Source organism: Vitis riparia, unplaced genomic scaffold (genome assembly GCF_004353265.1).
Source record: "Vitis riparia cultivar Riparia Gloire de Montpellier isolate 1030 unplaced genomic scaffold, EGFV_Vit.rip_1.0 scaffold821_pilon_pilon, whole genome shotgun sequence".
NCBI classification, from domain to species: Eukaryota; Viridiplantae; Streptophyta; class Magnoliopsida; order Vitales; family Vitaceae; genus Vitis; species Vitis riparia.
The window spans coordinates 41,770-57,333 of NW_023269800.1; the positions used below are offsets into that span (position 1 = coordinate 41,770).

Consider the following 15,564-nt stretch of genomic DNA (forward strand, 5'->3'; position numbering starts at 1 on the left):
ATGTATAACATTTGCAATTTAAAAAAAAAATAAAAAAATAAATTAAAAGAGATTACTGTTAGGATCTGCCTTGATTTTGTAATGGTGCCATGCATGTATCACATTTATAATAAATAAGTAAACAAACAAACAATAATTATTATAATATTGGGTTTGAATTCACTTCCATTACTTAATAATAATAATAATAATAATAATTATAATGAGGAGGAGAAGGAGGAGGAGGAGAATATAAGTTACATCAATATCATGCTCTTTAAGTTTTGTTTTTAGTATTTTCATAATCATTGATAAATTAGTTTTTAAAGCGAAAACGCCTGCACACTTGTAAAGGCCAGTTTTGTTTTGTTTTTTGTTTTTTTTTTTAAGAAAGCTTATCCTCTATTAAATCCATTGTTTGAGAGGGAACTTGGATTAAGAAATACATCCTATAAGCTAGAAGGGTAATAGTTTTGGAAGAACCTGCAGATGTATTGGATTAATGCATGAGGAACAAACAGGCTGTCTTCAATTCATTCGTTAGTGCGCCAAACATTGCAGCCCAAATGTAACTTCATTATAAAAAGCCCATTTTAAAATTAACTTACATAGTTATTACAAAAATTACATCCACTTATATCAACAAGACGAAAATATCGATTTTTACGAATATATTGATAATTTTATTTTATGGATATATAAAAAAAATATCAATAAATATTTTAAAATAAAATATCAGTCAGTTAAAAATAGATCAAAATTTATTAAGTTATTGAAATAAAACTTTTAATAAATGATAAAATATGCAATAATACAAGTGTTGATTTTTTTTTTTGATTGAAAAAATTGATAATGATATTTAGACAAGCTTTTTTATTTAAAAATATTAATAATTTTAGTTATAAATTTATATTTGTCTTATATTATTTTACATATAAAATACATGATAAAATAATTAAAATCAACTTATCTATAATATTTTTATTTTAATTAATATATAATATAAAATATAAATTTTATTTATATTTATATTTATAAAAGATAATTATATATGTATATATATATTAGATTCATACACATATTTAATATATATGAAGATATGGTGTAATGGAAAAGGACATTCTTTGTAAGTGTGAGGTCCTCGTTCGAGCCCTAGTGTTGCAGGGAAGCAAATTTTTTAAAGTGTAAAGTAGCTCTCCCACATCGAAACTTGAAAGCAACAAAGCTCTATTTAATGATTGGTGACTTTCCAACAACATGGTTCACATGGTGGGCTGGAACTGGCGTAGCTGGGCTTATCCTGGCCCAGTGCACGAATGGCTCAAAATTTTTTATGAAGCCTATTGAAAGGTGTTGACGTGGCACCGACACAGCGACATGCTATTCCCATGCATTTTCTTATGAATATGAGGAAAGTTTTAAATTATTAAACCAAATATAATGGGAATCATATTTAGTTTTTTTAAAAGTAAGCACATCAGAGAACTTCACAAACCAAGCACGAGGTGTTTGTTTGAAATCGTATAAAGCTTTTTTGAGCTTGCAAACTTCTCAAAGGTTATGAGAAACACTAGAAGGGAGGACCATGTAGGCTTCTTCTTGAAGATCATCATTCCTAACTAAGACATATGCCATTGACGAACTAAAGAAACCGCAATAAGAGTATGAATAGTAGTCATATTTATAATAGGAGCAAAAGCCTCCTCATAATTCATAACATACTGTTGAGAACCTTAACAACCAATTGGGATTTGTACCGCTCAATGGAACCATGAGACTTAATTTTTATTTTATAAACACAACGAGAACTAATGATACTCTTATCAAGTGGTAAAGGTACCAAATCCTTAGTATCAGTCTTATGCAAAGTATAAAGTTCCTCAATTATAGCTTGTTTTCGAAGTGGATAAAAAACAACTTCTCTATATGATAGAAGGTTAAAAAGGTTATGAATAGGAGGTAAAAATGATGTAAAAGAATTTGAATAAAAGGAATAACAAAATCTAATAATTGAGTAAACTTAAGAAGACATTGAGAATTGAAGAACGTGGGGAAGGAGGGTTCATAATCTTATAAGGTGTTGAAGTAGCCGTACGAGGAAAAGAAAGAGCATGTTGATCAGGAATCAAAGTACTAGTATTTGCAAGAAAACTATCTGTACCATCCTAGAAAGGATCAATGTAAACAAGTTCATACTTAAAGGCATTATGAGACTCAACGGGAATAGAAAAGAAAGGTATATGCTCAAGGAAGAAAACACGATGAGAAACATATAATTTATGGCTAATTGGATCAAAGCAACGATATCTCTTTTGACCTTCACCCATATCATAGACAAACATAAATGATAGAGCGAGAAGATAACTTACTATGCTTTGCATGAGGATGAAGAACAAAACAAGTACAACCAAAGACTCTTAAAGAGAAGTAATAAGGAGCATAGCCATATAACTTTTCAAACGGTGACAAACCAAAGGTGTGGGATGGGGGGATTTTTTTAATTAAGTGAACTACAATAAGAACTACTACCCCCACAATTCAATAGGAACACTAGCAGAGAATATAAGAGAACTAGTAGTTTCAACATGTTTTGTTAATGGTTCATGTTTTGTTTATTTACTATTCTTGCTAAATCCAATTGATGACTATATTTACTTTTTTAGTTTGGTTTATGCAATTTTTGAACTCATTTTTCATGTATCTATTATCAATTCTCAAAAGCAAATTAATATGTGATCAATTGCTCATGTAAGATAAGATGACAATAATAGAATATGGATTGTGTTGATGAGCTTCTCTTAAGATATCTATAGACAAAAGATTATTTTTTCTTTCAATAATACTCTTTATTAATTTGTGTGTGTGAAAAGTTTGTAAGTTCGATTGTGTTTTTGCCATCAAGTTTCTCTGCATTCTTCCTTTGTCATTTGGAATTTAGTTCTTTGTGAACATGCATTTTTATCTACCAAGACCAAGAATTAGAAGCTAAACTTGTCTTTGATATGTTGAAAGCAAATTATTAGGATTGTTGTCCACATCTCGGGTCCCAATTTTATAATGGATCAACACAAGATTGGTCCAAATTAAAAAGAAACAAAGTGGGGTTTTTTTTTTCTTTTTTCAAAGAAAAATGAAAATTTTAAGTGGTTATCATGATTTTCCATTAAAGATATAAATATGATGAGGTTGAAGGCTACTATAGTTGAAGACTTTTGTGTAACTAAGAGGGATAATTATGAAAACTCAAAAACTAGAATATTCTATAATTTAGATTATGATCTTCTCATCCTTGTGTAGCCTCATCTATGGATGACTGCCTTTTGTCGTATGATTGTGATATGAGAAGATTGTTTTAGGTGGACATTAAACTTGTCTTTGATATGTTGAAAGCAAATAATCAGGGTTGTTGTCCACATTTTGGGTCCCATTTGTCACAAAATTTCCACTATTTTTTAGGTGGGCATTAAAGATTTTACGATGGTTCAACTCAAGATTGGTCTAAATTCAAAAGAAACAAAGTGGTTTTTTTTTTTTTTTTTTTTTTTTTCAAATAATGAAAAATGAAAATTTTAAATGGTTGTCATCATTTTCCATTAAGGAAATAAATATGATGAGGTTGAAGGTGACTATAGTGGAAGACTTTTGTGTAACTAAGAGGGATAATTAGGAAGACTCAAAAACTAAAATATTCTATAATTTTGTAATTTTAAGAATTTCTTCAATTTTATATCTCAAAGTTGCTTCCTTGGTCACCAGCCTTTAACTTTAATTGAATTGGCCTCTGTTAAAGATCTAATACACAACACCCAATTTCTGTGGATATTTAATTTTTAATTTTAATTTTAATTTTTAAATTTTTTAAAATTTTTATTTTTGTTTTTTTTTTACTGTGAAGATTAACTAAAGTAGTTGCTGTTATTGCTAATTCATTATATTATTCTAGTGTGTTATTTACGGTCAATTTTGATTCGATCCTAATTTATGTAGATTGTCTATCCAATGGGATTGACTGTCACATCTATTTCACATTCCAGCACTATTAATAAAACAACAGTAGGCAACCATGTTGTTTATTAATAGAAATATTAATAAAATTTTAACTTCTACCTCAAGCTCTAAAATCTGAATAATTGTTTGCATTGGTTTGAAAATTGAAAATTATATAAATTATAATTTTATTAGACTAGATTAAGAGTGTGTTTGACAGTAATTATATGAAGTGTTTTAATATTTTTAAAAAACAAATATTTTCAAGTGTTAGAAATGTTAAAAATATTTATTAGAGTCATTGTCAAACGCATTCTAAGAATGTATTTGACAGTGATTTGAAAAAGTGTTTTTAATTTTTTTAATGCTTAAAATTTTTATCTTTTAAATATTAAAAATATTAGAAAGATGTCGAAAAAATTATTGTGAAACACACTTTAAAAAACTTATAATGTAAGGCATAAGCTTGACGGGATTTCATTATATTCATTTTATAAGAGAATGGAGTTCTAGAAATGAGACACCAATTCAAAATTGGGCAGCCTATACAAAAATTGTGTCCCAGTGTGAGTTGGAAAAAAGACAAGAAACTTTCTTTTGGCCGTAAGAGGATCATTCATTATTTCTTAATTTTGTATATATTTTTTAAAAACTCTCTTGTGAGGTGCTACTTCAAAAGTCTAGCATACAGTTTTGAAATAAAAAATATTAGAATTGGTATTAAATGATGATTTAGTAAAAAATAAAATAAAAATTTAACATTATCTTGGATTCTATTCAAATAAGTGAATAAAAAAAAAAAAAAAGTATTCATTGACTTGCAACTGGCAATGGTCAATTGAGCCAAACTAGGACTAAGCCGACTCCTCCCCAAATTTGGCATAGGTAAGCTAATTTGCTAGGCATGAGTCTTTGCGTACCGGCCCCAGAAACATTACAATTGAGCTTGATGGGAGCTGAAGTGTTTCCATTAAAATTTGTTGTGCGCAATTGTTGAGAAGATAGCTTGGTTGCTGAAGATTCCTATGAGCATTGCTGGGGATTTTTATCACATCAAGAAAAAATTATTGGCTGCATTCTTACCTTCCAGTTTTGCTATCGGAAGAATGGTGTAGTATTTGCCGGTTATTCCATATGATAAAAGAGTTCATTTTCTGTTCTCTGGATGTGCTTTAATATCCTGTATGTCATACATCGTCTAGAACCATGACTCGATCAACTTAATATCCAAAAGTTATTCCATGATTCATTATAGAACTTGAAGTGTGAACTATGAATTATGTTAGGATAATTGTATCATTTAGATTTTGATTGATGTCTCATCTCTACACAATTGACTAATTTTTTTAGGTGGTAAGAATTTCAATCTTTGTGTATACTATGCATCAAGATATCTCACTCCATTCTCTCTCATCATTGTCTAGAGGATTCTTCACTCTCTAAATTCTCACGAGTTTAACAAAACCTAGCCTCTTCTCAAGCATCACTCTATTCTCTTTCACCATTGTCTTCTCTTCTCTTTCTATTCTTCATATGTGTTTTTTATTTTAGAGCTCAAGGAACTGGTTTGATTACTTCAAGTGTGTGTTTCTAAGTTTTGGATCATCATTTTTTTGGAGCTTTTATGTATTTCTTTTGAGTTTTGTTTTGTTTGATTTGGTGAGTTTGAGGTTTTGTTACAAGAGAGCAATTGTGATTTTCAAGATTTCCTAAGTCATAACAATGCCATTTAATGGCCAAAAACCAAGAACTTCTAGCCTCAGGAAGATTTTAGTCCATTTCTCAAAACTAGGGTTATGAATATTTCTCTTTATTTATTTATATTTTGTCTTCTATATTAACAATATGAGTTCATGAGAACAAGTGACAATTGATTGATCCATTTCTCATTTGATTCTTGTTTTATTCGTGTTTCATGTTTTGTTTATTTTCTTTTCTTGCCAAATCCAATCAATGACTATACTTGTTTTTTTTAGTTTGGTTTATGGAATTTTTGAACTTGCTTTTCATGTATCTATTATCAATTCTCAAAAGCAAATTAATATGTGATTAATTGCTCATGTAAGATAAGATGGAAATAATAGAATATGGATTTGTGTTGATGAGCTTCTCTTTAAGATATCTACATACAACATTATTTTTTCTTTCAATAATACTCTTTATTAATTTGTGTGTGTGAAAAGTTTGTAATTTTGATTGTGCTTTTGCCATCAAGTTTCTTCACATTCTTCCTTTGTTATTTGGAATTTGGTTCTATGTGAACATGGAGTTTTATCTACTAAGACCAAGAGTTAGAAGCTAAATTTGTCTTTAATATGTTGAAAGCAAATTATTAGGATTATTGTCCACATCTTGGGTCCCATTTGTCACAAATTTTCCACTACCTTTTAGGTGGGTATTAAAGAATTTACAATGGATTAACACAAAATTGGTCCAAATTAAAAAGAAACAAAGTGGGGGGGTTTTTTTTTTTTTCAAAGAAAAATTAAAATTTTAAGTGGTTATCATCAATTTCCATTAAAGAAATAAATATGATGAGGTTGAACACTACTATAGTGGAAGACTTTTGTGTAACTAAGAGGGATAATTAAGAAGACTCAAAAACTAGAATATTCTTTAATTTAGATTATGATCTTCTTATCCTTATGTAGCCTCATCTACTGATGGTTGTCTTTTGTCGTATGATTGTGATATGGGAAGATTGTTTTAGGTGGGCATTAAACTTGTCTTTGATATGTTGAAAGCAAATTATTAGGATTACTATCCAAATCTTAGGTCTCATTTGTCACAAATTTTCCACTATTTTTTAGGTGGGCATTAAAGATTTTTCGTGACAATACATGATTGGTCCAAATTCAAAAGAAACAAAGTGGGGGTTATTTATTTATTTATTTATTATTATTATTATTATTTAAGAAAAATGAAAATTTTAAGTGGTTGTCATCATTTTCCATTAAAGAAATAAATATGACGGGATTTCATTGTGTCCTCACCTCAGTGTGAGTTGGAAAAAAGACTAGAAACTTTGGCATAGGTAAACTAATGTGCTAGGCAGGAGTCTTTGCGTACCGGCCCCAGAAACATTACAATTGAGCTTCATGGGAGCTGAAGTGTTTCCATTAAAATTTGTTGTGCGCAATTGTTGAGAAGATAGCCTGGTTGCTGAAGATTCCTATGAGCATTACTGGAGATTTTGATCACATCAACAAAAAATTCTTGGCTGCATTCTTACCTTCCAGTTTCGCTCTCTGGATGTGCTCTAATGGCTTTCAGAAGCTCTTGGTTGTGTAATTGAGAGCTTGGTACGTACGTTAAATCGGTGCCACGCCAGAACTAGCTCTGATTAAAAAATTTGATGCAGCCGTCTTAAGGCCAGTCCAATCCGAGCCCCAAATGTGCATAGACAGGGAGCAACCCTTTTGCTCCCCATTTCCGATGTGGGATTCATTTTCACAAAGATTCACACTACCAATTAACTTCAACCCTGGTCTTCACTATGGAGTTTAAGGCCCTTGCCAATGGACTACATTGCTTTTAGTTTCCCTGTATATTTATATATATTAGTTTATAAAATAAAATTTATTTGTATATATATATATATTATAAATTAATTAAAATAAAATTATTGTAGTTAAATTAAATTTAATTATAGTAATTAAATACAAGAAAAATATAAATTTATAAATTAAATTATTAACATTTTAAAACAAAAGTACTTTTATATTCTTTAATATATCCAAATTAACTATATTATACCCTTCAATATATATCAATTTTGAATATATATTGATATATTTAGTGGGTTTGCATTGGCAGGGACTTTCCTGTCAAGGAGCTCAGCCAAGTGGCGATTAAAGGTGCCATCAGGACGGCGCAGAAGATTGTAAGCCAGCTTGAAATTGGATATTGGAATCCATGTATTTAGTGGAACCACCCTCTGTATATACAAGAGCAGGAGAAAAGTCAGAAATTTTAGAATTCAAGTCAGACAATACAGACCCAAAGCGGTGAACTTCTTCCCCTGCATATAGGGTTCAAATGAAGACATGAACAGAGAGGCCCCAGAAACCACGCAAATAAGAAAGAAACCACTAGGGCAAAATAACAAAATCGATAAGGACATGCTCATATACAAGAAAATTCGGCACACAAAACCCCAAGAAAAACCATCAAAGCCTTCAAATCATATCATATCCCCAAACAAAACTTGTTAAACCATACGCAACAATAAGGACCGCAAAGGCCACAATATTCAAAGAACCAAAAAGGGCAAAACAAACCCATCAACAAATCCATATCTGGTATCAAAACCCCAAACAGAACCTGGCCCAAAGCCAAGCTAAAATCAACTAAGTTTCAACTTTTCAAAATCAAAATCACCAAAACTCGGAAAATCAACAAAACAAAACCAAACCAACCCATCATTTAATCTTCAAATCGAACCAAATCCCCCAACAAAGCTGCTCAACCTAACCTCAATCCAGCCAAAAATTCGAGTTTCAAGAAAAAAAAAAATCACAATCCCAATACCCAAAATTCAACCAACCCACAACAAAAAAATGCGAACTTAATCACCAAACAACAGGCTTGCGCCAAACCAACACAAACACACAAACTAAAAATCAATATACCTTGGACTCACTGAGGTTGACTTCATTACTCCCAGCTATGAACCTGGCCTTTAGGCCCTCCAAGATTCAATAGAACCAAAAACCTAAAAACCCAACAGAGATTCCCACCTCACGACTCGTCACCACAATTCCAAAACCAAAACCACAACCCAACACAGCACCACACAATCAAACAAAAAATCTCCACTCTCTCTCTCTCTAGGAGCCACACTAATTTAATCCACCCAACAAACAAAATTAAAAAAAAAAAACGGAAACAAAAAAAAAAAAAAAAAAAAGGAGGATCAGAATAACAACAGAAAACAAAACCCTAATCTCTGAGAGTGTGTCTCCGAGATTAAAAAATCTCTATTAATCTGCCTGCAATAAAAGAGAGGAGAGAGAGGGGGAGGCGCAAGATAGCAGGAGAATAGAGACAAATGCTAAAGAACGACTAGGGTGAACGGAGGCGAGAGAGACGACAGAGTGAGCGGCCGAAAGAAACTGTTCGGTGGGACCCTTTTTATATAAATAAAAATAAATTAATTAAAAAGAAATAGGAAATGATTTTCTGCGAAATTATTTTTAAAATAAAAAAAGGAAAATAAAAGTGGGAAGATGGAGACAAAGGAAAACGGAGGAAGTGGGGGGACAAAGGAGTACGAGCGTGTAAATTGTTTAGTGCAAAAGGTAATGGAAGAGTTGATCTATACATTAGTTTATTTTGTTCTAATCAAAGTTCTCCATCACAACTGTTAGCAATTCTATGCCCACTGAATTAGAACAAGTTTAAAGCCTTTTGGTTTGGGGCACATCAAAGCATTAATATGAACCGCACATGCATGCTGTTAATGGAAGTCTTTTATTTTTAGTTGGGATAGATGAGTTTTAAAGCTTCTAAAGTGTCTCAAAAGCAAAATGATAATAGAATAAGTTCCAAGTTATTTGGGATGATCATACTACAAGAGTAGGACTGTAGGAGTTACCCTACCGCCAATAACCTTATCAACATCAATACATTGATGCTCTTTACTGATATGCATTACATTGGACGAACACTAATATTTATTCTTAATGATTCTTGAGCAATCTAGAAGAGGCTTACGATAGAAGATCCTAGCTCTGACACAACTGCATCCCAGCCCGCTTGTGTAGGGTGAAACGAATCCCAAAAGAATGCCAACTTCGGAACCCTGCATACATTGTATTTCTTCTCCCCGTTCTTTACGTCCCCACACCTGTATTCGCTTGTTATACCTGTGCAACATGGCCTCAATGGATTCTTCGACTTTGAAGTTTCTGCACGAGGAAGCATTTATGAATTCATATATTTTAGGTATACAACTTACGGAGCACTCATATTAAAGATGATGATTCCTATTACATCTCCAATGATATGGACAAACATGAGAATTCCAAGGATGATGATATTATGATTATGATGATGACGATGATAATGCTTTATTTATTTATTATTTATTTTTTGTGAATATTTGTGGCGGATGTGTATCCAGAACTCACTCCTGATTTTCCTGAGCCTCCAGTTTGGCCTGATATATAAGGACCTGAGCCCTAATCTAAGATGAATGATGAAGCTCGACCCTGTCCATAAAGAAAACAACTTGCAATTCTGCTATTAACCTACCATAACCAAAAATCAGTATTTATCTCACATAAATATGGGGAAATCACCTGTTTCGTTTTCAAATTTCTTCATTGCAGATATGAATGCATCGTACATATGAAGCACCACAAATTTAGATTCAGGCTTCAGCTCCTCTACCATAGTAGTTAGTAATAGGTTGTGAAACAGTGCAACCAAGTTTCCTGTTGAATTACATATCTCGTATGAGTTTTCCTTTGTAAATTGAGGCAAACATCCAAGAGGCTGTATTCCCATAATGGCTACTCTCGGCACTCCCAAATCATGAATACGTTGTAGATCCAAGCCAAGCTGGTTAACAACAGATACAATGAAGGCTGGCAAACCCTAAAATGTACATTTGAAGTGAGTTCCACGATTGAAAAAATATATACCATCCAAAAGATAACAAGCCATTGAGAAAATCACTGTACTTAGTTTGATTTTGATAAAACTAATGGAAGTCCATGTAATAGGGCACTCACCTCAAGACTTCCACCTCTAGCAAGGTAGATGCCATAATCATTGCCAGAAGCGGATACCAGAGCAGTGGAGAACTTAAGGTCGTCTGTGGTATAGATTTTCTCTTGAAGGAGTTGTTCAAACAAATCGATTTGTTTTGTCATGTTTGGTGCAGCAACCAGTGTGTCGAAGACGCCTGTCCCTCCATAAGCAAAATTCATTCCATATTTTATGGGTCTTTTTTTTCTAAATCTATATGGTGTAGGAGACTTTATGCCCATCCGTGAAGCTATTTGTCATGCAGTTCAAAACATAAAATATTTTAGTTATCTGAATAAACGATAGTTAAGTAACCAAAATAAAGAACTTCCATGGCGAACTTTTTCAGATTTTTGGTAGAATTTTTCTATTCAAACTTGGTTGAATTTTCATATCAATGTTGTTATTATGGCCACATTTCATGGGACTTCTTGAAAACTACTGTTGCCAAACGATCTAGCTTAGAAGTCATATATAAAATAAACTATATATATATAAAAAAAAAAAAAAAAAAAGAGACAAATTCACATAATAAATAAAAATTCACTCCAAGGGAAGAGAGATTAACCTATGTATTCAGTGAAGACTTGGCCGTCAGAGAAGTGACCAGCAGGTATACGAGGATAAGTAATTCCATACGGTTCCTTCCATGAACTAGCTGTGAAATTCCTATTCCCGGTATCAACATACGAGTCCCCAAACACAAAAAGTTTGATGGAGCGATTAGCATCTACATAAGCCCCTGTAATAGGAAATGGCACGATAAGAGAAAGAACTATCATGCACTTTTTCATATATACAAATGGATATATAATAGTGAGGGATATACCTGCAGCAGACATTATTAAACGTGTTGTAGTTCAATCAAACCTCGATAAATGAATATTTGATAAATTAATAACTTCGCTTAAATAATAAAATATTATATTCCCAACTTAGGCCATAATACTACATTAATAATTGATGATATATATATATTGAGTAACTTTATTATATAGTATTCAAAACTTTTTATAACTTCTATTTTCTCAATTCGCTCCTTGCAATCATCACATGTTTGAAACCTTTTTATCTTTTAAGGCATATTTGGTGTACGAGGATGAACATTTCATTTTTCTTCTTCTTTATTATCATGTTTGGATAATTTAAATGATGATGAGAATTAAATCAAAAGTGATTCTAATGGATATGAAATCTCACTTATAAATGGGATTTCAATTCATACAAATTAGAAGGTATTTTGATTCCTTAATGCAAGTCATCTTTAAAAATACTTTTCAAAAATTTAAAAATTAAATACTTATTGTAAATTTAATTTATATAATGTAAACTAAATTTAATTCAAGTTTTATTAAAAATTTAAAAAAATTAATTACAAATAAATTAAAAATAAATAGTAGTTAATAAGATATAAATATTAATAATAAAATAAAATCATAAATTATATTTTTATAAATATAATAAAAATATAGATATTGACATTAATTGAATTGTTAAAAATAAATAATAATAATTCAATATTAATAATTTCTAATACTATTTATATCATTTTATAAATATTATAAAAAATATGGGTATTAACATCTTATAAAAGCATAATTAATTTATTTGAAAAAAATAAAAAAATAATTATTTAAAACTAATAATTGTTCAAAAAAAAAATAAAAATTGATATCGTATATTCATTCCTCTATGTATTACCAAATAGCAGATGCTGACTCTTTGGTCCCAGTTTTAGCAGATGCTGGTCCTATTTTTCATCTAATGAGAATCATTCTGAGAGATGTTACATGCAATTTGAAAAACTTGCACTGAAAATAATAATTATAATTATGATTGTAATAATAAACGAAACCCTAATAGATAAATGTACCTAATAGAGAATTATTTTCAAATGTTAGGAAAAATTAAAAATACTTCCAAAAATCACTATCAAACAAACTCGAAGTGAATTTGATAAAAGCAAAAAATAAACATAATTAAATGCACAATGCCATTCTTAAAAACCCAACCTCTGTGGCATGGTATTGTTCATTAACTGTGCGAAGGTTCAATAATATTCATCAAGCTATTACACATGTCCATAGACTTACCATAGACTTAGAATTAAGAAATATAAGATATATTTCTTAATTTATAAGTTTTGAGCTGCTATTGCTTCTTCAAACAAATTTATAGAGTATGCATTATTTAAATGGCTTGTTTGAGTTCCCTTTAGAAAAAATTTATAACAAAAGCTTCAAAAGTATGGAATGGATTTCATTTGAGGAAGGACAGGAGTCATCGATTTTAAAGGCTAATCCACCAAATATGAAAGCCGAGTATTCGTTTTCAAGGCAGTTGCAGAGAAACTTTAAATGAAATATCAAACACACACCTAACACATTTATTTTAATTGTACCTATCTATAGGTATAGTCTTTTGAAAGTAAAGTTAATGGAGAATATTTTATTTTATGTGATTATTTTAATTTCTTTTTTTTGAGTTGTCAAATTCTAAAGGTTTCTATATTTTATTATTAAGAATTTTTATTTAATTAAGTATGAGTATTTATAAAAAGATATTATGTAATATTTCAACAAGAGAGTAATGGAATACAATAAAATTTTAATTCCCTTTTCAATCCTACTACTCCAACAACCATTATATTTACAACAATATCATGCTTTATATTTAAAATAATGTCATCTTACATATTATCATATTGTTATATTATTTTTTTAATAATAAATATTTGTAATAAATAGCCTATTAAATAAATCTTAATAACCTTCCCTAAATTCTTAAAATTTTTATTAGTTTTAGCCCCTTATAATTTTCAAAATGATTATTTAATGAGAAATTACACTATTAAGTTTGACAAATAATCATGTAAATAAAATCAACTAATTTTTAAATTAAGCTTTAATAGTAATTAAACCTAATAAGTTGAATACACAATAAGAGGATCTATAATTTAAGGATAGTAGAGGTAGTCTTGAAAGATTGATGAATATCACTTTGTTAGACTATGGACACCAGTTCATGGGGAGACTGAACACAATGGTCAACAAGTTATAGACCCGAGCATGTAGTCTTGTTATTTTTATAGGATACCGGAATTCAATTGATTCTCTATAGTGGGATGTTGAATCAAATTCAAAATTTAATTCTAAGATAGCCAGTACTTCTATGGGTCCTAGTGGTCCCCACTCTAAGCTCATATACCTTGTTTGGCATGGATTATGAGGGTAAGATTGACTCTAAGTTCACTTTTATGTATAAGGGCGTTTTGATAATTACGTAAGGTTGCACATGGGTAAGTGAACAAGGTCTCTGGATTGGGCTAATTGATTAATTAGTATGTCCTATTTAGTTAATTAATCAATTAAAATCTATTTAAAGCTAGATTAAGTGAACTAAACCCATGTGGGCTTAAGTCACTTAAGCCCAGTTAGATCCCTATAAATACCCCATAGGAGTTAGGGTTTTAATAATTTTTGTCTTCCACCATCCAGAGAAAGAGGGTCAAGCCTCCACCCTCTTTCCTTCCTACCATAAGTGTGCCAAGAACAAGATTGAGTCATTGGGCGAAAGGTTGTGAGTTTATGAGACTTGCAACAACTTCAAGATCGTTTTCAACACTTGGAATGTAAGGTTTGGGAACATCCAAACTCAAAGGTTAGTACTTTAACCCTAAAAGATCAATTTTATTTTTTATTTTTTTATATAAAAAAAATGGTATTGCTTCCGTTACATAGATCTAAGATGAAAATTTGATCTAACCTTGAGACTTGCACTCGATTGTCTTAGTAATTTGAATTACTTTTGAATTGAGTTGAGACACCTTAAAAATAGGCTAATGTGCCCAATTCGAAAAAAAAAAAATGAAAATTAAAAAACAATTAAATTTTTTTTTTAAAAGTTTGAGTTATGATTACCTTGAAACTCGAGTAAGGTCTAAATGGTATATAACCCAAAGGTCTTTGAAGCTCGATGCCTTAAGGCATTTTGGTTGGGAGTCACCAACCTCAATGCTCGCTACATGGGTGGATGAGTGGAGTATGAGCTCAATTGTAGGTAGTAAGGTATTGAATCCTAATTTGAGGAGTCTAGGGTTAAGTCCAATGAGTTAGTGGATGGTGAAATAGTTCTATTAACTTGGTGCCCTATGCCTTATGGTTGGGAGTCATCAATGAATCCCCGTTACATGGACCATATACTTGAAGATACCTTTAGCATTGCACGTCTACAATAAGTCATTTGAAAAAAATAATAATAAATAAAGATAAGTACATTCTTAACCTATGAGAGAGTGAGTTTTGTTGTTTGAGATGAATTAAGCTATGTTGGGAGAACTAGTGTTGAGTACTATATTCAAGGGCTAACTTAAATACACTTAAACTTGTACGGTTATAAGGGTTAGATTGGCTCTAAGTTCACTCTTGTGCATAAGTGCATTTTGGTAATTATGCAAGGTTACACAAGGGATAGTGAACAAGGCCTTTGGATTGGACTAATAGAATAATTAGATGATCTTATGTAGTTAATTAATCGATTAAGACCCGTTTTGGAGTTAGATTACGTGACCCAAACCTTAATGGCTTTAAGTCACTTAAGCTTGGTAGAGGAACCTTATAAATGTCCCCTTAAGGGGTTAGGGTTTCTATAGTTTTTTGGTGAGATTCGTCTTCCACCTCCAAAGAGCAAAAGAGAGCCATAGCTTCCTCTCTTCCAAAGCCCATACTTTAGAGTGCCAAGATTGTAGTTTGAGTCCTTAGATGAAAGATTTTGAGTGTACAAGACGTTTATACTCTTTAAGATTCATCTTCAACATGTGGATTTTGATCTAGGAACATCCAGATC

At 31.0% G+C, this 15,564-nt stretch overlaps 1 protein-coding gene across 1 annotated transcript; it reads right to left on the minus strand.

Annotated features, from left to right (window-relative positions):
• Positions 1–7,735: 7,735 nt before the first annotated feature.
• Positions 7,736–11,561, minus strand: LOC117910702 (GDSL esterase/lipase At5g03610-like). Its single transcript, XM_034824820.1, has 7 exons — positions 11,549–11,561; positions 11,288–11,461; positions 10,704–10,969; positions 10,269–10,566; positions 9,682–9,875; positions 8,598–8,654; positions 7,736–7,903 (listed from the first exon to the last, which is right to left on the minus strand). Exons 1-7 carry the CDS (start codon positions 11,559–11,561, stop codon positions 7,736–7,738), a joined length of 1,170 nt encoding a protein of 389 aa, XP_034680711.1.
• Between the last annotated feature and the right edge of the window lie 4,003 nt (positions 11,562–15,564).